The sequence below is a fragment of the Salmo salar genome, chromosome 03, assembly GCF_965601325.2.
Source record: "Salmo salar chromosome 03, fSalSal1, whole genome shotgun sequence".
Lineage (NCBI taxonomy): Eukaryota > Metazoa > Chordata > Actinopteri > Salmoniformes > Salmonidae > Salmo > Salmo salar.
In genome coordinates this window covers 65,717,552-65,740,544 of record NC_138293.1, presented here as the reverse complement: position 1 = coordinate 65,740,544, position 22,993 = coordinate 65,717,552, and the positions used below count along the sequence as shown (strand labels likewise).

Below are 22,993 nucleotides of genomic sequence, written 5' to 3'. Positions count from 1 at the left end.
AAATCTGGATCCCTAAAAATAAGCTGGGTTAGACAATCTGGACCCTCTCTTCCTGAAATTATCCACCGAAATTGTTGCAACCCCTATTACTAGCCTAATCAACCTCTCTTTTGTATCGTCTGAGATCCCCAAAGATTGGAAAGCTGCCGCTGTCATCCCCCTCCTCAAAAGGGGAGACACTCTAGACACAAACTGTTATAGAACTATATCCATCCTGCCCTGCCTTTCTAAAATCTTCGAAAGCCAAGTTAACAAACAGATCACCGACCATTTCAAATCCCACCATACCTTCTCCACTATGCAACCTGGTTTCCGAGCTGGTCATGGGTGCACCTCAGCCACGCTCAAGGTCCTAAACGATATCATAACCGCCATCGATAAAAGACTGTTCATCGACCTGGCCAAGGCTTTCGACTCTGTCTCTCACTGCATTCTTATTGGCAGACTCAATAGTCTTGGCTTCTCAAATGACTGCCTCGCCTGGTTCACCAACTACTTCTCAGATAGATTTCAGTGTGTCAAATCAGAGGGCCTGTTGTCTGGACCTCTGGCAGTCTCTATGGGGGTGCCACAGGGTTCAATTCTCGGGCCGACTCTTTTCTCTGTATAAATCAATGATGTTGCTCTTGCTGCTGGTGATTCTCTGATCCACCTCAACGCAGATGACACCATTCTGTATACATCTGGCCCTTTGGACACTGTGCAAACAAACCTCCAAACGAGCTTCAATGCCATACAACACTCCTTCCGAGGCCTCCAACTTCTTTTAAATGCAAGTAAAACTAAGTGCAAGCTCTTCAACCGATCACTGCTCACACCCGCCTGCCCGAGTAGCATCACTACTCTGGACGGTTTTTATTTAGAATATGTGGACAACTACAAATACCTAGGTGTCTGGTTAGACTGTAATCTCTCCTTCCAGACTCACATTAAGCATCTCCAATCCAAAATTAAATCTAGAATCGGCTTCCTATTTCGCAACAAAGCCTCCTTCACTCATGCTGCCAAACATACCCTCGTAAAACTGACTATCCTACCGATCCTTGACTTCGGCGATGTCATTTACAAAATAGCCTACAACACTACTCAGCAAACTGGATGTAGTCTATCACAGTGCCATCCATTTTGTCACCAAAGCCCCATATACTACCCACCACTGCGACCTGTATGCTCTCGTTGGCTGGCCCTCACTACATATTCAGCGCCAAACCAACTGGCTCCAGGTCATCTATAAGTCTATGCTAGGTAAAGCCCCACCTTACCTCAGGTCACTGGTCACCATAGCAACACCCACCCGTAGCACACACACCAGCAGGTATATTTCACTGGTCATCCCCAAAGCCAACACTTTCTTTGGCTGCCTTTCCTTCCAGTTCTCTGCTGCCAATGACTGGAACGAATTTCAAAAATCACTGAAGCTGGAGGCTTATATCTCCCTCTCTAACTTTAAGCATCAGCTGTCAGAGCAGCTTATCAATCACTGTACCTGTACACAGGCAATCTGTAAATAGCACACCCAACTACCTCGTCCCCATATTGTTATTTATCCTCTTGCTCTTTTGCACCCCAGTATCTCTACTTGCACATCATCATCTGCACATCTATCACTCCAGTGTTAATGCTAAATTGTAATTATTTTGCCATTATGGCCTATTTATTGCCTTACCTCCCTAGTCTTCTACATTTGCACACACTGTACATATTTTTCTATTGTGTTATTGACTGTACGTTTGTTCATGTGTAACTCTGTGTTGTTGTTTTTGTCGCACTGCTTTGGTTTATCTTGGCCAGGTCGTAGTTGTAAATGAGAACTTGTTCTCAACTGGCCTACCTGGTTAAATAAAGGTGAAATAAAAATTTCATAAAAAAATAAAAAAAAAACAGACGCCTCAAAAGTCCTCAACTGGCAGCTTCATTAAATAGTACCCGCAAAACACCAGTCTCAACATCAACAGTGAAGAGGCGACTCCAGGATGCTGGCCTTCTAGGCAGAGTTGCGAAGAAAAAGCCATATCTCAGACTGGCCAACAAAAAGAAAAGATTAAGATGGGAAAAAGAACAAGACACTGGACAGAGGAACTCAGCCTAGAAGGCCAGCATCCCGGAGTCACCTCTTCACTGTTGACATTGAGACTGGTGTTTTGCGAGTACTATTTAATGAAGCTGCCAACTAGACACTCTAATGTACTTGTCCTCTTGGCCTCCCACTCCTCTTTCTATTCTGGTTAGAGCCAGTTTGTTCTGTGAAGGGAGTAGTACACAGCATTGTACGAGATCTTCAGTTTCTTGGCAATTTCTCGCATGGAATAAACTTCATTTCTCAAAACAAGAATAGACTGACGAGTTTCAGAAAAAAGTTATTTGTTTCTGGCCATGTTGAGCCTGTAATCGAACTCACAAATGCTGCTGCTCCAGATACTCAACTAGTCTAAAGAAGGCCAGTTTTATTGCAGCTATAATCAGCACAACAGTTTTCAGCTGTGCTACCATAATTGCAAAAGGGTTTTCTAATGATCAATTAGCCTTTTAAAATGATAAACTTAGATTAGCTAACACAACGTGCCATTGGAACACAGGAGTGATGGTTGCTGATAATGGACCTCTGTACGCCTATGTAGATATTCCTTTAAAAATCTGCCGTTTCCAGCTACAATAGTCATTTACAACATTAACAATGTCTACACTGTATTTCTGATCAATTTGATGTTATTTTAATTGTCAAAAAATGAGCTTTTCTTTCAAAAATAAGGACATTTCTAAGCGACCCCAAACTTTTTAACAGTAGTGTATGTCTGCTCCTCTGTGTTGTTCCCTGTAGTAGCATTGTCTGTCGTCTCGTGTTTATGGCCAGACGCTGTTCTTGTTCCATTACATCTGTATTAAATGGTTCACTCCCTGTACCTGCTTCTCATCTACTGCGTTGGGCGTTACAGATAGACACATGGACACACGCACATACACACTCACATGCAGTAGGACTGCGGCAGGCCGCAGTAGGCGCCGAAGCGAGAGAGGAGTCTGTTCTCCAGGTCAATGACCGTCTCTCCCACTTTCTCATCTCGGCTGAGCAAGTCATAGTCGTACACGGCTATCTTCAGGTCTTTGTCTTGAGGGAGGAAACAGGACAGCTCAAACATCCTGACACAGGAGGAAGAGATGAGGTTAACTTGGTCAGATGCACTTATGTGTGCATTGTTGATTTCACTTGGCGAAACAACTTTATACATTTCAAAATAACTCATTCATCCATCCATCCATCCATCAATTAATTAATTAATTAATTCAACAGTTTCAGTGGCATTTTGACAGTTTTCTGTAAGTGAAGGTTTTAGTTAAAACTACCACTGTAGGCCGTCATTGTAAAATTATAATTTATTCTTAACTGACTAGCCTAGTTAAATAAAGGTTAAATAAAGGTTAAATAAAAAATGTTTACCTGCCAAACTCTGGATTGAGGGTGTTTGGTTTGTAGTCATCCCTGTCATCTTTTGTTTTCTTCCCCAAAGAGATCTTGATGTAAGGGTCACACTAAAAAGCAAAAACAAACACAATTGTTAAAATATGGTATGTGTTAGCGTGGGAAAAGGCTATATAAGTCATGTATTTTAATGAGAACTGTTGGTTGGTGAGGGGGAAGGGCAGACTTATGTAAATGCACAGCAAAAATGCTCAGCTGAAAGTTGAAATGAATCCAGCTTTTGACATACGCCTGATCCAGGATCGCGTTGGAAGTGTTCTCAGTGTGTAGAGTCTGTTAGACTGTGTTTGGCGTCCACTCACCATGCCGTTGTTGTCTTTAGGCTGCAGGTCCATGCATCGCACCACGTAGATCCTGACCAGGCACTCCTGCAACCCGCTCTCAGGCAGCTCTCTGAACTGACGTGGTGGGGCTGGCATCTCTGGGTCATCAGATAGGGGGTACACCCGGAACGAGCCCTACAGGACAGGAGACACCAGCAGGGTCAGGGGTCAAAAGTCAGGCTGTGTGTCAATACTTAGGCTGGGTTCACATATAAAGTGGAGAAAATAAGGACATTTTATCATTGGTTCTACGTAATGTTGTTTTTCCCCCCACCAGCTAGCTGTATGTGCAGGGCTTTAAAAGGCCCCCACTCCATGTCTCCTTGTTATTGAAAACAGGCTCTGGACAGAACTCCCTTCGAAAATATATCTTAACAGGATGACATGTACACATGAAGGATCATACATTCCTGAAAGAAAAAGAGGTCTGTGATCACCTTGAACTCTCCGACCACTGAAGGGTCGTCGTCCTCATCCTCAGTCTTCCCCCGCTGCAGTCGGAACGTTTTACAGAAATCTGTCAGCCCTCGGAAATCTGGGACCTCCTCCAGCTCCCCTTCATACACCTGGGAAAACACACACATCACACTGTTATACACATGAGGACACATACCTTAATATGTTGATGACAAACACGCATCACACAACCTGAAACACCTTAAGACACACACAGAGACACAGAAACACACAAATCAAAATGATTGGCTCCCTCAATAAAGATTACCAAAAAAGACAGTATAAAATAAATAATGCAAACACTGAGCTATATTGTTATTTATTCTAATACAATTGCTCAGGGAAAGAGACTTTTTTAAACAAGTAATAACAAAAAATCTAAAAAAGATTATTATTGGCACCTGTTTTAAATACTCCAGCACCCTCCCCTTGCAAGGATAACTGACACTTTTTCTAAAATGTTTTATAACATTGGAGAACATATTGGGATAGATCTTAGACTATTCCTCCATACAGAATCTTTCCAGATCCTTGATATCCTTCCTCTACGCTTATGGACTGCCCTCTTCATGTCAAACCACAGGTTTTCAATGGGTTCAAGTCCAGAGACTGAGATGGCCATTGCAAGATGATGATTTTGTGGCCAAAGAGCTCTATTTTCATGTCATCTGACCATAGCACCAGTTCCAATCCAAGTGCCAATGCCATTTAGCAAAATCCAGGCTGTGCTATGGTCAGATGACATGAAAATAGAGCTCTTTGGCCATGTACACCAGTGGTGGATTTGGCGTCAAAAGAAGGATGCATACGCAGAAAAGAACCTTATAGCTACTGTAAAATATGGTGGTGGATCTTTGATGTTATGAGGCTATGTTGCTTCCACTGGTCCTGGGACCCTTGTTAAGATCAACGGCATCATGAACTTTACCAAGTACCTGAACATTTTAGCCAAAAACCTGGTTTCCTCTCCCAGGAGGGTGAAATTTGGCTTCAAACAAATCTTCTAGCAAGACAATAACCCAAGCACACATCAAAATCCACAAAGAAATGGTTAATTGACCACAAAAATCAACATTTTGCAATGGCCATCTCAGTCTCCGGACTTGAACGCCATTGAAAACCTGTTGTTTGAATTGAAGAGGGCAGTCCATAAGCGAAGGATATCAAGGATCTGGAAATATTCTGTATGGCGGAATGGTCTAAGGTCTATTGTTAACAAAACCTCTTTCTCTGAACAATGAAATTAATATAAAATAATATAATTTACCATTTTCTTTGAGCATACACAATATAGCTCAGAATTTGTATTATGAATTTTATACAGTCTTTATTGCTCATCTTTATCAAGGGTGCCAATGATTTGGGACCTGACTGTATGTACAACCCTGATACACCTGAGACGACACACACAATTCACACCATCATGCATATAAGAAAACACACATTTCTCACAGCATCACCATTATACTGGTTGTCGTGTAAAACCCACCTGGGTGTTAAATATTGATGGGAAAAGTCCTATGAACAGTCCTTGTGACCATTGTAAGACAAAAGAGATAAAAAAAAACAGGTAAACTCAAACCATTCAGTCATGGCCACAGAAGTGGTAGAACGTTCTTACTGTACCTTTAGGGTGTCGTACCCTTTTTTGAGGTACGGCCCACACTTCTCGTGCTCTCCCACAGAGGCATAGAACTTACTCCACCAGTCAACTGCCTCCTCCTCCTGCAAAACAGGCAGACTCAAATAAGCCTCAATAACAGCACATTTTGACTCTGTCAGAAGTGTACAAGCCATCAAATCCTTGATTCTTTCCATCCTTGATAATATGTATTCATAAAAGAAAGGAAAAATCTCACCTTCTCTTTGTGGAGCTAAGAAAAAAAACAGAATAAAATCATCAGAATGTGTAACCACACAACACATTTTTGCTAGCCTGATCCCAGATCTGTTTGTACCATCTTGTCAACTCTTTGTCACTCATTGTCATGCCAAGCTATTTTTACAATACAGCAGAAACAGCCTGGCACCCAGGCTACAGTGCTGGTACATTTCTGATATAACAACACAACACTAAGACAAGCTCATACTGTAAAGTCCTTTATGAGTTTTACAGTAGCTACCTCAGTATTAAGGATGGGGCTATCCTCCATGTTAATGATGATGTCTCCTTGAGTTGCTGCCATCATGGCCACTAATACAACAATACACAACAGAAAAGAAGGGGGGGTAGTAAATAGATGAGGGGGGTCCAGTACTTCAGCAATGTTGCATGTGGGTGTGTGTGTGTGTGTGTATCTGTGTGCGCATTCATTCATACGTTCATGCGTATTTGTGTGCGTGCATACGTGGTTCTGTTTGTATGTGTGTACCTTTGGAAGACATGACCACCTCAGCATTGGTGACGTAAGGGTCACAGCGGAACTCCTCCAGGGAGAGGGTACACTGGCCCACAATGGGCTTCCTGCCGAACGGCCTGTGGTCCATCACCTTCAGAACGATGGGAGGGGTGTACATCTCCTCTTTGGGTAGGAGCTGGTGGGAGGGGGTGGGTAGGGTTAACCTGGCTCAGACAACTCACAGTGTTACCAGTGATACAGAAACTACATTTTACATATACATATTAGACATTTAACAGACGCTCTTAGCGACTTACAATTAGTTCATAAACTGTAGGATCAAATCGAAGACAATCAATCAATTCAACAGAAAGCATAATATCAATCAGCTTAAATGCAGAGACATTTAAACTGGTTTATCTTAATGGTTGTCAAACATTTCAACCTAAGTAATTATTTATTGGGATGTAAAATGCATCAATAATTGGGGTCCTTAAAGCTGGAATCTGTAGTGCTGATACTTCCACGTCCGTTTGAGATATTACAACAAAGACGTTATTTCAAACAACGAACGCTGTTTATTTGGTTCTGACATCATTGCAGGAACGATAGAACATCAGAGTTCGTACTAGAATTATAAAAAATTTTACCATGATGATGGATGCTCATCTCCTTCGCAAATTTTGACGTTGCAACTTGCCAAAAGGTTGCTGGATCGAATCCCCGAGCTGACAAGCTAAAAATCTGTCATTCTGCCCGTATTTGATACATTATGAATATGGTATTCAGGTGAGGTTATCTATGAGATTATCGGTTTACTGTTGTGCGCATTCAGTTTCCCCGAGCGTGGATGTCAATTAAAGCTGTCCTCCGCACCTGTCTGATTCAGAGGGTTTGGATTAAATGCGGAAGACACATTTCAGTCGAATGCATTAAATTGTACAACTGACTAGGTATCCCCCTTTCCCTTTCCTATCTAAAGGGAAATTGCTCAGTTCTGCCTCCAGGACAGTAAACGTCAACCTGCGGGGCGACCAGTGACGCCTTTCATGGATTTTAGCTTTAAGGATTAGCCGAGTCCCAGATCTATTTGAGTGGTCTTGCCAGCTCCTATGGTCATTGTCAATGTCAAACACAAACATATCTGAAACTAAACAAGTTAAGTATCACCTTGGATACAAATCTACAGTACGTATCCATTTTATGGTGTACAGTGAAAATACAGGTAAATACCACTCAAATATAGTACATTCATGTCACGTTCATTCAGTCACTTTGTTTACGTCGAGAGCATTTGTCTTTTCTTTCCAGTCCCTGATATTAATAGTATATCTCATAGAGAGAACTGTTATACAGTACACTGAGTTTGAAGGGAAGTTGCAGTACCACTTTAAAGAAGAGGACAGATCCGGGGAAGTTGGGGTTCTTCTTGATGTTCTTGATGACGGCAGTCTGGATGACCTCCCCCCCACACTCCACCATGAGACTGGGAGAGGTGACTGTGGCCAACTGGTAGGTCTTCATGTTCCTCAGACCCCAGGCTAAGATCTAGGACACAACACACACACACACACACACACACAGCACAAGTGTGCATGTACACACACACACACACACACACACACACGTGAGAAAGAGAAACACAGAGGAGAATGTGTATGTGTCTTCATGTGTGTGAATGTGTGTTTGCGTGTGTGTGTGTTGTGTGAGTTCATGCATGCACAAGCGTGTATGTGAGTGTGTGTTTGATGGTGTTGCAGACTGCCTGAGGCCTCACCTCGATGGCGGTAAGCTGTACGACAGGCCTGATTCCCTGGGGAACCATGTAGAGCATGGCTCCTCGTCTGGGGGGCACCAGGGGCAAGTCACTCTCATTGGCCTAAAAGTAATACACATCAATCAATTAAAAGTATTTTATATCGTGATGTTCACAAAAAGTGCTCTACAGTAACTCGACCTAGACTGGAGTTGGTGGAAGTTGCACCAACCACTGACACACAGATATTTTCCACCCACCTGGCACTTGAGGTTAGGTGTAGAGCAATCTGATCCTAGATCTGTGGTTAGGAGCTACTTTCACCTTACAAACACTGCAACACGGGGCACTACCCAGCTAGCATATTTGTTTTATTATGGTTCTCTGAACGTTTCTCTGGCAGGTTTTCTAAACTTTCAGAGAATAGAAATTCTAGGTTATTTGAAGACAATTAAATAACGTTCTGAGACTTTTAATAAAACTGCTAGCTTAGTTTGGGTTAACTGTTTTGAACTCCAAGCATAGACAGGACACATGAACATGAATTTACTTAGGCATTAATCATGCAAACACATTTATTTTTTTATTGTGGCACAGCGTCAGTGAGATGCAAACCTATGAGCTTCTGTTGTCTATCCATGGAATTAGCTCACTGCACCACCAGGTTGGAGATAGCATGCCATATTTTTTTTAAACTCATACAAAGCTGTTAATTTTAGTCTATTCAAACAGACCCCATTTCAAAGGAAACAAGTACTCATTAAGAGCAGGTGTGGCCAATTAGTGGGCGCGGCCAACAAACCTTAACACACTTAACAAGATAGAGGATAGAGAGAGTTTTGTTGATGCTGAGAAGAACAGAATGTATATGTTTTTAATATACATTCTAAAAACGTTATGTGCACGTTACAAAATACGTTTTCTTAACGTTCTCCGAACTATTTGAGAACATAACTTTAAATAGAACCATGAGGAAACCTGTAGGAAAAGTTATTCTGAAGTACTGAAATTCCCACAGAAGAATGTTGTTTCTTAACGTTCTCGGAACAATTTGAGAACATTCCCAATGTCAAACAAATTGGAGAATGTTCCTAGGACATTACCAGCATTTTAATTGAATGTAACCATCTTTGAACTTTTAGGAAATGTTCTGTTAAAGTAAGGAAATACCAAGAAAATAAAGTTTTTTGTCAGGTTCCTTAAATGTGCTGAGAATGTTCCAAAGCCAAGTAACTATCCTGCACCATTCCCAGAAAGTTGCGGGAAGGTTGTATGCAAAATAACCATAGGACCACAAAGCTTTCACCAAGCTCTAAGAAACATACGGTTCTCAGAACATTATGTGCTAGCTGGGTAGTACTTTACCTTCTCTTTCAGCAATAGTTCGGCAGCCACCAGCATCTCTCCTGCGTTGCGGCCTTTCTTGGTGACGGGGAACCACAGCAGTTTGGGGGAGACCACCGTGTCGAGGTTCAGCTTCACCACAGGGGGACACGTACAGCGACCCATGGCCTCGTCTTTACCCTGAGAGTCAGACACAGCACAGGGATATGTAGCATCTACATTTACATTTTAGTACATTTAGCAGACACTCTTTTTCAGAGCAACTTGCAATCAGTGCATTCAACTAAAGTAGGCAAAACAACCACATATCCAGATAATTTCAAGTAAAATCTTCAAAAATGACTAGCTAATAGTACAAGAGTAACAGTAAAGAAAAACACAAACAACAGTTATTTTGGTATTTTTTGTCTCAAGGACAGTGCACTCATCCAAGATGCTTCCAACATACACACTTAAAAAAATAAGAATAACAGATAGCTAGACAAGTATCAACTGCTTGCACTAGTCAAAAACAATGGTACCGAAATTTTCTTGAACTTAGAATATGACACTGTTGAAATAGACAGGGCTGGATGTGACTTAACAGGGCACAGGTAAATACGTCCAGGTGAGCAGGCAGTGGATGGAAATTGATGGGTGTAATGTATTGACTTGACTCGGACTCACAGGATTCATTGAAATGTACTTAGTGGTGGTTACACACATTGACCACATACATGTACATAAGTGTATCACATGTATGTACAGTGCTCGGCTGGTATTGCACCACTAAGTGTCACCACTAATACACTACAACTGGTAGGGTAGGATAGGGTACATACCACCTGGTCACTGTCATAGAGCTCCAGCACCACGTTGGGGGGGTTGTGTGCAATGGTCTGGGGGTCTCCATAGATCTCGATGTCATTAAAGATGAGGGTCTGGTCCCAGGTGGGGTTCAGAGTGGCCCTGATGACCTCCGTGGTCTTACTCACATGGAGGAAGGACACATGGGCGTAGGGATCTGAAGCAGGAGACCAGAGCACAGTCATTGTATTGATACAACTGATTTAATCAGCTAGTGGTTCAATTACAACTGCTGTGAGGATCGGGTTACGCTTCCACCTCTCTCTTTCCCCATGCAAGGCCAGTGGAAACAACCCAGTCTGTTCCCACTAGTATTGCTTAGATGTTTCAAAAGTGCTAGCCAGGAGATTGTGGACGGTGCTCAATAACTAGCTAACAAACAAATGGTTTGGATGTAACAACCCACTTGGTAAGTTGAAAAAAAGTGAGCTATCCATTTATCTACATTTTATGATGTTCCTCACCTGAGAAGCTGTCCCTGTCCATGGCAATGAGATTCCTGGCCTGATAGACATACACCCTCAGCTGGTACATATACGACCCTGAAGAGAGAGCGATAGTGATTTAATGTAATCTGAAAAGTGTGGGCCCAGACTTCCTGAGAGGAAGAGCAGTGGAGGAATCTGAGGAGAAATCAACATTTAGGCCGCGGCCAGACAGAGATTCTCCGTAAAAAACAACAACATTTGGCCCAGTGTTTTTTTAAGCGGAGTCATACCTTCACGAACAAAGGAGATGATGAATGTCTATCTGTCAACAAAAAAATGCTGATGTTGTCCATCTTGTTATGTATGCAACTCGTATGCAAAATGTGGAAATGATTTTACTTTTTTGATGGAAAAACTGGACCGTGACCAATGCTTATGTGTTTTTCATACTCTTTCATCTATCTCTGTATGGCCACAGCCTTAATCACTTAATCAATGTTTGCAATCAGCTGGCATGGGTCAATGTTACTCACGGTCAAAGTTACAGGAAACGGTGGGTGTGTTGGCACCAAACAGTCTGGCTGCATCCTTCTTACTGGCCTTCTCATCAACATCTACCCCCTGTAGACAAAACACAGAGACTATGTTTACAAAGACACCCCCAGTCTGACCTTTTCCCACTAATTGGTCTTTTGACCAATCAGATCAGCTCTTTTGCCAATAAGTGGGAAAAAGATCAGAATTGGGCTGCCTGTGTAAACACAGCCAGAGAGACAGAGACCAGATCAGAACAGGACTAGCAATGCCTTCATTTGAGAGATGGGTAATTCTAGAGTGGTGAAAGTTGAATACATGTCTTTATTTTATAGTTATCACTTTATCATGATCATCCATTAGGAAAATATGTGCATTGATTACAAGCTCATCATGACATGACATCAGGACATAATAACACAACCAACACAACCATGGCCCAGTCCAAAAAAATAAACCCTAGACCCTACCCCCTAGACACATAGAAGATTTTAGATTATTGGACCCTGCTGGAGCTATAACGATATTGCTTAAATCTATCCAATCCTCTTGAATCTCCATAAGTGTCCAGGGACTAGGGGTTTGGGTTTGTTTCTGGATAGGGCCCATGATGGTACAGCAGCACAAATAGCACACCACCGTGAATAAATAAATAGGGCATGAGTCAACTCTGGTCTAATCTGTGCCTTTTGAGTGCGTTGCCAATCAGGATCACTGGGCAGGAAGGGGCAGATGGAGGAGAATAATGAGAGGATATTATAATCAAGATAACACACTAAAAGGCACTTGGCCAAATTCCATTTTTATTATCATGGACTGGGTTTCCCAAAACCTTTTGATGGGTTCTGACTTTTAGATATGAAATACACGTGTTCATGTCACTGAGGGAGAGAGGGGAATGTATAATGTTTACATTCTGTCGGGATATGTTATTGTTAGCCATCAGGGATCCTATGGGAGGAGAAGAGACACAGTCTGGTACAAGTCAACATGACAGCCGTGAGTTGGGGAGGTGTGAGCAATTTGGGCAGAGGTCAGGTTAGATGAAGTGAGGAAGAACATATATCACTAATCTTCTGGATAGCAACAGAGGTGTATTGGAGGTTCTGATGTGTAACGAGGGGCTCAGCATAGTAGAAATGATTAAATACCAGTGCTTGTGTGAATATGTTCCTTGTCTTATGCAGCTGTATGACCCAGTGGGTGAAAAAAATGAGCTTTAATAAGCATCTGTGAGTTTTTTACTCTGTTTATCTAGAACCTAACACTTTGTAACTAAAGTAGTACTTTATTTGTCTCCACAACCCAGTCACACAGCTGAGAGAGAGCAACAATTATAAAATTGATGATTGATAGTCAATCTTCTGCCCATGAAAAAACAACATTTGTAAAATGAAGCACTTTTGATGTGTGGCATGAGAGTCTAGTTTAAGTCTAGCCTTCCTGTGTAGTCAATTGTTTTTGAACTCAGAAGAAGTTACTGACCAGCGCCCCCTCCAGTCTGAAGATGGCTGACGCTCCTATCCCATCTGACGGAGCCATCTCGCGTCTCCAGCGGCGACGGCGGAATGTGTCAGACGAACGCTCCTTCCTGTGGAACTTCCAGCCAATCAAGGACGAGTATTCCCAGCCTTCGCCGGGATCCCGCCTCTGTAGAGTCAACGGAGAGGCAGTGGACAGTGTGTAAGAATTTGAACTTTAGCACTTGAAATTGACATACAGACACACACATACTTCCACTCTACCCTGCACACTAAACATTTTCCTGCTCTCTTCTTCTATAACCTCTTCCTTCTCCTCCATCCTCCTTTCCCTTCTTCTCCTCCTCCTTCCCCTCTTCTTCCTTTTCCTCTTCATTCTCTTCCTCCTTCCCCTCCTCTTCCTCTTCTATAACCTCTTCCTTCTCCTCCATCCTCCTTCCCCTCCCTTCTCCTCTTCCTCCTTTTCCCCTTCCTCCTTCCCCTCCTCTTCCTTCTCCTACCCGCCTCCTCTTCCTGCTCTTCCTCCCTTACCTCCTCATCTTCCTTCTCCTCCTTCCCCTCCTCCTCCAACTCCTCCTCTTCCTTCTCCCTCCCCTTCCTCCTCCTCCTCCTCCTCCCTCCGCTTCTCTTCTTCCTCCTCCGCTCACCTCAGGTGCTGCTTTAGTGTCTGCTATTTTCCTGCGTGGTCGTAAGAGTCTCTTCCTGCGGTGGATGTGGTACATCTTTTCTGCTGCTCCCCAGGACTTGGGCTTGTCATCGGGGGGAATGGTGACGCCATACTCCCAACCTGGTACACAACACACATAGTGACAAACGGTATACAGAGTCAGAGGACATTCAGCTTTATACTGTAGTATCATATTGGTTATAATAGGTAAAGTCAAAATACAGTACAGAAGAGGTGTATCAATTAAATTGTATACAATACAGTGCCATATTGTTCTACATATGATAATGCAATCCTTAAACAATATTGATTGTTTGAAACGAAGTATACACCAGTACATTATAAAATCAATTCCAGTGTTATCATCTGGGTAATGGATATGAAGGAGAATAATTCCAGTGGTTCTTTACCTTTCTCATCCACAGCCCTGTTGCTGTCGAAACTCCAGTCATCCTCCCACTTCCAGCCAGCAGGACACTCTATCTCCCCTGGACTCTGGCTCTTCTGCCCATTCTACACAGAACAGTCGCAGTCAGTCACTGTTACGCATACAAGTAGTGTGTATCCTGTATTTCTTTTCTCTCCTTCTCCCCTCACAGGTGACAATCATCATTCCCCCAATCAGAAGACAGCCGCTCCTCTTCCCTCACCCAATCACAGCCCCTTGGTTTAAAATCTCTCTCTCTCTCTCTCTCTCTCTCTCTCTCTCTCTCTCTCTCTCTCTCTCTCTCTCTCTCTCTCTCTCTCTCTCTCTCTCTCTCTCTCTCTCTCTCGTGAGTACTATTTTGTTAAAGTGTTGTTTGGTGGGAAAAGGGGGTACTAAGACAAGTCGCCCATGGGCATACATTACCCGTAGGAATACTTTGTCTAAGTACCCTAGTTAGAACTGTGCGGACCACCCACTGTATTTTTGGTTAGTTAGCTAGCTGTTGTGGAAATAGGCTAGTCTAGCTTAGGGGTGTTTTTGATTATTGTTTCTTTGCTTGGGTCCAGCTCAGCCCCTTTTCTCACACCCCTTTACTGTGTGTGTAAAATAAACCTTTTGAGTTTGACGGTAGATTTCAGTTGTCTGTGGTTTTTGGTTCTCACTGTTCTTTATCACTATTATAATTTGCATGATTTATGTTACGGGTCTCATTGCCATCCCCCCCTAGACTGCTGGGCCAAGGGGATTCGTAACAGTCACTTCCAACATTACACAATGGCTGTATATCAACATGTGACAATGACACCACATACAACATCAAAACAATACAGAGACACCGTTTATAAAAGTAGGGAAGTAGCACTTTATTTTCCCCTCTGGGTATTCTGTGTGGGAGGGATTGATTCACATTGGTTTCTAGTCTCCTATCAAGTATTTAACTAAGCCTCTATATATATATGGGATTCACTGAAACAAGCACGATTGTGGTAAAAGGTAGCTGTCTGTGTAAACTCCCCGACATCAAAACAATAAGCATCACAGTTTGAAAACATCAAGGCTACGCAGCTTAGCCTGAAATCCAGACCTGTTTTCATTCCTTGTACTCGGTGTCATATGCCTAACAGTCTGAACATTTGCAATTTCAACGTTCAATATCCAGAATTTTAAGAACAACTATAAATACTGTTATTAAGAAACAACTTTTCTTTTATTTTTAGCTACAATTCTTGGCATGACAAGGAGAGACAAAAAGTGGAATGGTACTCGGGCTATATGCAGCTCTCAAGGGAAACATGACTTAAAACACGACAGTGAGTGATATGTGCATTAAATGAATCCATGGAAGAGCACCTGTCGCTACTTAGTCTAGTAGATCAAATTGCATAGGAAACAGGCTAAATGGCTTCAGTTTTCGTTGGCCTCTTTTCGTAAGAAAAAGAGAACATAAAATTTCGTCCTAAAAAGAGAATTAATGTGACACTGAGGGGTCAGCTTAACTTCTCAGTGTTACATATTTCTTCCCTCTTGTAGATAGAGGGGTCTGAGTACAGGCGACAGGGTTGTCTCTAGCAATAGTGTGTGTGTCTGTGTGTGTTGCTCTGTCTCACCACGTCTGTGAAGGGGTCGGCAGCAGGCTTCCACTCCCCGCCAATGAAACGTGTCTCGTTCTGGTAGACCTCGTCTGTGAACTCTGTGTGCCCCGCGTCTGCTTCTGTTAGCAGGCTGAATCACACAGACACACACGTTTGTTTGACTATCCTTGTGGGGACCAAACAATTGATTCCCATTCAAAATCCTATTTTCCTTAACCCCTAACCCTAACCCCTAACCCTAACTTTAATCCAAACCCGAACTCCTAAACCTAAACCTAACCCTAATTGTAACCCTAAACCTAACCCATAAGCCTAAAATAGCCTTTTTCCTTGTGGTGACCGGCGAAATGTCCCCACTTGTCAAAATGTTCCTGGTTTTACTATCCCTGTGAGGACTTCTGGTCCCCACAAGGATAGCAAAACGAAACACAGACATACACATCACAAATAGCGGGCTTGATCCCACTAACCCATCGAGTACTGGCAACTGGAACTTAGACCAGGAACGCTAACTTCTAGTGGAAAGAAGGTAGGATTACAGAACCACTGAAGAAATGTATTGAAAGAGGTCAAATCAACCAAATCAATCAGGTAACTGTGTCTGGGGAAAGGTCAAATCAACCAAATCAATGAGGTCTGGGGAAGTGTTTATATAGGAGTACTATGAGGGGGCTGGTGTTGTGCACTCCTGATTTAGAGGCAAACAATGAGGACTTAGGTGGAGTGGATGAGGTGGAAGTGGGAGTATTGTGTACTGAGTACTATACTCAGTACTATGACTCCCTGCACATCTATAGAGACGGAAAGAGGATGATTCCCTAACCACAACCACAGACAATGTCAGACCAAGCTAGATTCGTGTGGGTGGAGTAGTCCAACTGAAATGTAAACTACTGAAAACAAACAATGAAAACAGGAAGTTTCTACTTAAATTCAATTATTTATAGCGCTAGAGATCTCCCACACACCATCTATCAGGGTCCACAAACTTCTGTGTGTGTGTGTGTCTGAGTGAGTGTGTGTGGATATGAGTATAAGTATGCGTGTGTGAGTGTGCGCGTACATGTGTTTGTGTGTGTGTTTAAGCATGCCAACAGGTCACTCTCACCCTCTCTCGGGGTCGACGAACCACTCGCCTTCCCACTCCCACGCCCTGGGGGGCATGAAGCGCTCCTGTTTCAGCTTCACCTTCCCCGTCACGTCAGAGAACTTATGCCGGCACACCAACCCTGTGGTGCCCCACTTCCCAAACACCTGGGCCTGGTTCTCATACTGAGGGTGAAGAGGGAGAGCGAGAACGAGGGGGTGAGGGAAAAGAGATTTGTCAGCATAGTAAATACCAGCTAAAATACCAACTTTAGTACTGTAAAACAAAGCATTGCCACAAAACCAATGTGAATAACAATAATAATACCATTTCTGCGAACACACTGAAGGTTCCCTCTGAGAAGCTGTTGAACTTCTTCTCATGGGCAGAGAGCCCCAGCCACATGTTGACACGGAGCTGGACAGGGATCTTCACGCCTTTGTTTTTGTCCATGGGGTACTGGCCGAAACAAACAAACATCAAAACGAAATACTATACATCGGGGTTGAGCGGTATACAGAGTTTCATATCTAGCACTAATCGGCGTTAGCTACCTTTAGCTAACCGGCTAATGTTGAAATTATATTGACGGTATTGAAAATCCTACCTGGGAGTTTTCGAAATTCACTGGTATTTGGTATATACGGTATATCATCCAACCCTACTGTACATCACCTATGAAAACGGCAAGTAGCTAAGTGCATGTTATCTCCGAATGTCTATGCCATATCTCAGGTTAAACCAATGCACCTGCGTTTAAACAGATCTGCCCCCTGGACTCTTCCTCTCTTCGCACTCTGACAGACATTGTCATTGGACATTGACACAAAACTGATTGATTTTGAGCCTCTTCCCAGTAGCCAAAACTGAGAAAAACTGAGAAAAACTAGTTGAAAGGACATCACTTTCTGATTATAATGACGTCATTTCAACCAGTTTCGCTTTAATATCCACTAACAATGTCTGTGGCATCAGTTTTAAGTCTCTGTACACCTTAGTAATAACTGCATGAAGACTGTCTTGGTCCTGCTGCAGTATTCCTGTACTATTATCATACCACTATACCAGGGGTAGGCAATTAGACTCAGCAGCGGGCAGATTTTTGTCGGATCGGATGGTCGGGAGCCGGAACATAATTAGAATAATTTGTACACTGCAAACTGACCACAACTAATTCCAAAAAGAGATTGTATTTGAAAATAATTATTTCATACCTTGATTACATTGAGACATGATCACGCCACTTTTTTTTATTTGTGTGAATACTTGGGTACAGAATACCTAAATTAATTATTTTTTTACTGCAATTTTTTTTTAAATAATACAAAAATCCTTTATTTATTTATATATATTTTTGCCATAAAAAAACATTGAGTGGGGTGGGGGTAAAAAAAAATCACTTATGGGCTGGTTTTAGCTCGTGTGACACGTGTTGCCGACCCCTGTACTATACTTAAACAATAAGACCTGAGAGGGTGTGGTATATGGCCAATATACAACAGCTAAGGGCTGTTCTTACGCACGACGCAACACAGAGAGCCTGGATGCAGCCCTTAGCCATGGTATATTGGCCATATACCACACCCCCTCGGGCCTTATGCTTAATTATACCACTACTACTACTACTACTACTACTACTTAAACAAGTACTACTACTATTAGCACTAATATTACTAATACTAGTGATAATAGTAGTAGCATGATCAGTAGTCTCTGTTCTCCATCATAATACCTGCATTAAGATAGTATGGGTACTGCCGTAGAATTTCCCTACCATTATCATACTGCTACACTTACTACTACTACTACTACTATTATCACTAGTATCCGTCTGTTCTCCATCCTAGTACCTGCATGAAGATGGTCTGGGTCCTGCCACAGTATTTCCCACAGGCCTGCTCACTGTAGGTGGAGTAGAGGATCTGATTGGCTGGGAGACGGGCGTACGCCACCCTCCTCTCTCCACGCAGCATCCAGATCACCACGTCAGGCATACTGTTCTGGGGCTGAGGGAAGAGCAAAAGACAGCTATGAAAGAGAGATTATTAAGAGATGGGGAGAGAGAGAGTTTTCCGTTGACAGTAGTAGAGAGAGAGAGAGACAGGCAATTCAATTCACAGGCTGGTACGTGTGCTCAGGGTTCAAATTGAGTGGGCTTGGCACTCCCATAACAAGTCATGGCACCCTCAAAATAAGGGCACGCACTTACTTTAAGGACATCCCAATAATCAATGTGCTATTGAACCCTGAATGTCGTGAGAATGTCAATGTCTTGTTGCTCCTAACCTCCTCTGCAAGCTGTTTCAGTCTCTCCAGCCAGTCCTCGATGTCTGTCAGAGTGGCTATAACGTCGGTGGCCTCCTCCTTCAAGCGTTTGGCCATCTCTCTGATGTTGGCCACCGTCGAATCACGCAGCTTCTTAATCTGGACGTCCAGCGCCGTCAGGTTGGGCCTGCCCTCAAGCTCTGGTACCTGAAAACTATCAGAAGCTAGCATGAGGCTACAGAAACTATACTGAAGCTATCAAACGCTTTAAAGCTATAAGAACCTATATGACGCTATAAGAACCTAGCATTAAGCAATAAAAACCTAGCATAAAGCTATCAGAAGCTAGTGTTCAACTATCAAAACGTATCATGAAGCTATCAGAACCTAGCATGAAACTATTACAACCTCACATTAAAAACCTCTTCAGCGTCTCATCCCGTCAGCGGGATCAAAATCCAGCGATAAATCATATCGCCATTAGCATAACAAAATTTAATAATTTGAAATGTTTTTTTTTCTTCGTTTTATAGATACATCTCTCCAGAATCGACCCACGTCGTCCGATTTCAAAAAGGTTTTACAGGAAAAGCAAATCATTAGATTATGTTAGAGGAGTCCATCGTAAAAAGCAGCAACATAGCCATTTTCCGACCAACCACTTGCATCACAAATAACCAAAAAACAGCTAAATGCAGCACTAACCTTTTACAAACTTCATCAGATGACACACCTAGGACATCATGTTACACAATGCATGCATTCTTTTGTTCAATAAAGTTCATATTTATATATGAAAACAGCATTTTACATCGGCGTCTGACATTGAGTAACTATTTTCCCGTCAAAAGCATCCGATGAAACAGTGCTACATTTTACTGAATTACTATTCGAAAACATGTTTAAAATGTAATATTGTCATTCTAAGATTTATAGATGAATATCTCTTGAAAGCACCTGTCATACCAGATTTAAAAATAACTTTACTGGGTAATCACACTTAGCGATAAAAGGGGATGCGATACTCAGAAAATGACCTAGTAAATACAGCTCGGCGCCATCTTGGAACAATCGCATATCACATCTTATGTTGTATAATATTGTCAATAATCCCTTACCTTTAGTTGTCTTCATCAGAAAGCACTTCCAGGAATCCCAGGTCCACAACAGATGCATTTTCGGTCGAAAAAGTCCATCCTTTATGTTCCATTAGCATGCTGTTGTTAGCGCGTCTCAAGGCAGTATCCAAAAGCTCTGCCGGCCGCGGGACAGCCGTGTCGGAAAAAAGCTATTTTTTCCCATTTAGGTTCGTTCAAACATGTCAAACGTTGTATAACATAAATCTTCAGGGCCTGTTTCAACAAGAGAGCCAATAAGATTCGAGGGGGACGATTTCAATGTGTTTCAAAACGTTTCCAAAGGTGGGGGTAGACAGGGCCGCCGGCGTCATAATGTTGATGGCCCTCCCGCTGTGACCAATTTCCAACGGTCTCATTGACTGAGTTTCGACAGTAGAAGGCTCAAAACACTTTGTAAAGACTGGCGACATCTTGTGGAAGCAATAGGAAGTGCTCAAATAACGATAGTTCACGGTGTGAATAATAGGCAACGACGTGAAGTTGAGTCCACAATTCAGAATTCCACTTCCTGTTTCAATCGGTCTCGGGGTTTTGACTGCCATATGAGTTCTGTTATACTCACAGACACCATTCAAACAGTTTTAGAAACTTTAGGGTGTTTTCTATCCACAGGTATTAATTATATGCATATCCTAGCTTCTGAGTCTGATTAGTAGGCCGTTGAAAATGGGCACAAATTTTTTCCAAAATGCGCTGTGGCGCCCCCTATCCTAGGGTAACGTCAACTAACGAATGTGAAGCTAGGGTGAAGCTATCATAACCAAGCACAAAGCTACCAGAACCTAGCATGAAATTATCACAACCAAGCATTAAGTTATCAGAACATATCATGAAGCGATCTGAATCTAGCATGAAGCTAGGATATGTCAGAAGGAAGCTAACAGAACCTAGCAAGAAACTATCATAAGCTAAGATACAATCGATGAATGTCTTACTTGCTCAGATCCTCAATCATGTGGTTGATGAGTTTGAGCCAGATCTCAGCCAAGCGCGCCTCTGAGGCTTTGGCAAGGATGGCTGTTCTCAAAGAAGTGAGGTTGGATTCCTGGAAGAAATGACAACAAAATAATAAGTTGCAACAACTGAGAATTATCCCATGATTGGTTGATTGATTATTTGATTGGTCGATTTGTTGAAAGTGTTTCTCACCAGTCTATCTGCGATGTAGAGGATGATGTTGACTGAATCCAATCGGTGGCTAATGTCTTCCCAGAAGGATGTGAGGATGACAACAGGTTTGGTGTCAGCCCAGGGCAGGTAATAGTAGTGGTTACCTACAGGAGAAACAGAACTGAGTCATATTCAGTTCAAGCTGCAGAGTGGTATATACCTGTAGAACTTGACAATTTAGTCCTGCTGTATGGGGATGTTTCTACTGCATTGGGAGCAGCAATGCAGTTTTGATAGGCATGAATGGTGCCCTCGGAAAGTATTCAGACCCCTTTACTTTTTCCACATTTTGATAGGTTACAGCCTAACTCTAACATTGATTAAATTGTTTTTTCCCCTCATCAATCTACACACAATACCCCATAATGACATAGCAAAAACAGGTTTCTGAATGTCCTTGAGTGCCCCAGCCAGAGCCCGACTTGAACCCGATCGAACATCTCTGAAGAGACCTGAAAATAGCTGTGCAGCAACACTCCCCATCCAACCTGACAGAGCTTGAGAGGATCTGCAGAGAAAAATGGGAGAAACTCCCCAAATACAGCTAAGCCAACCTTGTAGCTTCATACCGAAGAAGACACAAGGCTGTAATCGCTGACAAAGGTGCTTCAACAAAGTACTGAGTAAAAGGTCTGAATACTTATGTAAAAGTGATATTTCCATTTTTAATTTTTAATAAATTAGCAAACATTTCTAAAAACCTGTTTTCACTTTGTCATTATGGGGTACTGTTTGTAGATTGCTGAGGAATTTGCTTTATTTCATCCATTTTAGAATAAGGCTGTAACGTAACAAAATGTGGAAAAAGTCAAAGGGTTTCAATACCTTCCGAAGGCACTGTATGTATTCCTTTTTTGATATGCATGACTCTGTATAGTTCGTCTGCCTTGTGCCTTTAGAATTGATAGATAAACAAACACATGCTCTCGAAGCATGGGAGCTACAAAAAAGCTTTATTTTGTAAACATTCAGATATCAGGTCTAATCAAGGTCTAATGTGTTGGCACTGGGCTGGAACAATAGCTAGCACACCAGGAGGGTACCCATCAGGTTGAAGAACACTGGTGTATAGTCTAGGTTTTCTCACCGTCAAATACAGCACAGCTGTATTGGGTTGTGGATGCCAGCGGCATGCAGGTGGAGTCCAGCTTGTTGCCGTAGTTGCCGATGCTGACCTCGAACTGGATTGGCTCACCGGGCTCCTGGAGCATGCAGGAGCTGTGGAACACAGCACACAGCGAGAACTTCCTCCTCCGCTGGTACTTCTGAAAGCACAAACAAGAGGTCAGGGGTGCTTAATTACATTGTACATTCATTAAAGGTGTGTTACTGTGGGACTAAAACAAAATTGGATTTGGAAACACTGGTCTACACACAAGAAAACTGGATGGAGGGTAAACTTTTCCCTTCTAGCTATCTCTATCCATTTCTCATCAGTTCTTCTCTATGTTTTGCAAGTTTTGTACCAGGGTTGGGGTCAATTCAAATTGAAGGAAGTCAATTCCGGAAGTAATTTGAATTACTTTTGAAGTAAATAGCTTCCACCTTACAGTTTATTGAGAAGTCATGGAAAATATATGCCCTTTTTTAAATGATTGATCTGGAATTTCAAATTACTTCTTGAATTGACTGCCTTCAATTGGAATTGACACCAACCCTGT

General features: G+C 42.4%; 1 protein-coding gene across 1 annotated transcript in view; it reads right to left on the bottom strand.

The window, feature by feature from the left end:
- Window positions 1–22,993, bottom strand: part of LOC106601099 (myoferlin) — a 66,260-nt gene that overhangs the window by 14,105 nt on the left and 29,162 nt on the right. Inside the window, exons 20-44 of the mRNA XM_014193023.3 lie at window positions 22,420–22,597; window positions 21,312–21,436; window positions 21,098–21,207; window positions 19,045–19,237; window positions 18,609–18,764; window positions 17,086–17,217; window positions 16,780–16,943; window positions 15,687–15,801; window positions 14,063–14,165; window positions 13,633–13,772; window positions 12,990–13,154; window positions 11,504–11,591; window positions 11,007–11,084; window positions 10,518–10,699; window positions 9,718–9,876; window positions 8,374–8,475; window positions 7,983–8,144; window positions 6,630–6,792; window positions 6,381–6,451; window positions 6,117–6,131; window positions 5,884–5,982; window positions 4,239–4,367; window positions 3,781–3,936; window positions 3,437–3,528; window positions 2,968–3,138 (exon numbers count right to left, since the gene is read on the bottom strand). Of these exons, the coding sequence (XP_014048498.2) occupies window positions 2,968–3,138; window positions 3,437–3,528; window positions 3,781–3,936; window positions 4,239–4,367; window positions 5,884–5,982; window positions 6,117–6,131; window positions 6,381–6,451; window positions 6,630–6,792; window positions 7,983–8,144; window positions 8,374–8,475; window positions 9,718–9,876; window positions 10,518–10,699; window positions 11,007–11,084; window positions 11,504–11,591; window positions 12,990–13,154; window positions 13,633–13,772; window positions 14,063–14,165; window positions 15,687–15,801; window positions 16,780–16,943; window positions 17,086–17,217; window positions 18,609–18,764; window positions 19,045–19,237; window positions 21,098–21,207; window positions 21,312–21,436; window positions 22,420–22,597 (3,248 nt within the window). The remainder of the gene's footprint in view (window positions 1–2,967; window positions 3,139–3,436; window positions 3,529–3,780; window positions 3,937–4,238; window positions 4,368–5,883; window positions 5,983–6,116; window positions 6,132–6,380; window positions 6,452–6,629; window positions 6,793–7,982; window positions 8,145–8,373; window positions 8,476–9,717; window positions 9,877–10,517; window positions 10,700–11,006; window positions 11,085–11,503; window positions 11,592–12,989; window positions 13,155–13,632; window positions 13,773–14,062; window positions 14,166–15,686; window positions 15,802–16,779; window positions 16,944–17,085; window positions 17,218–18,608; window positions 18,765–19,044; window positions 19,238–21,097; window positions 21,208–21,311; window positions 21,437–22,419; window positions 22,598–22,993) is intronic.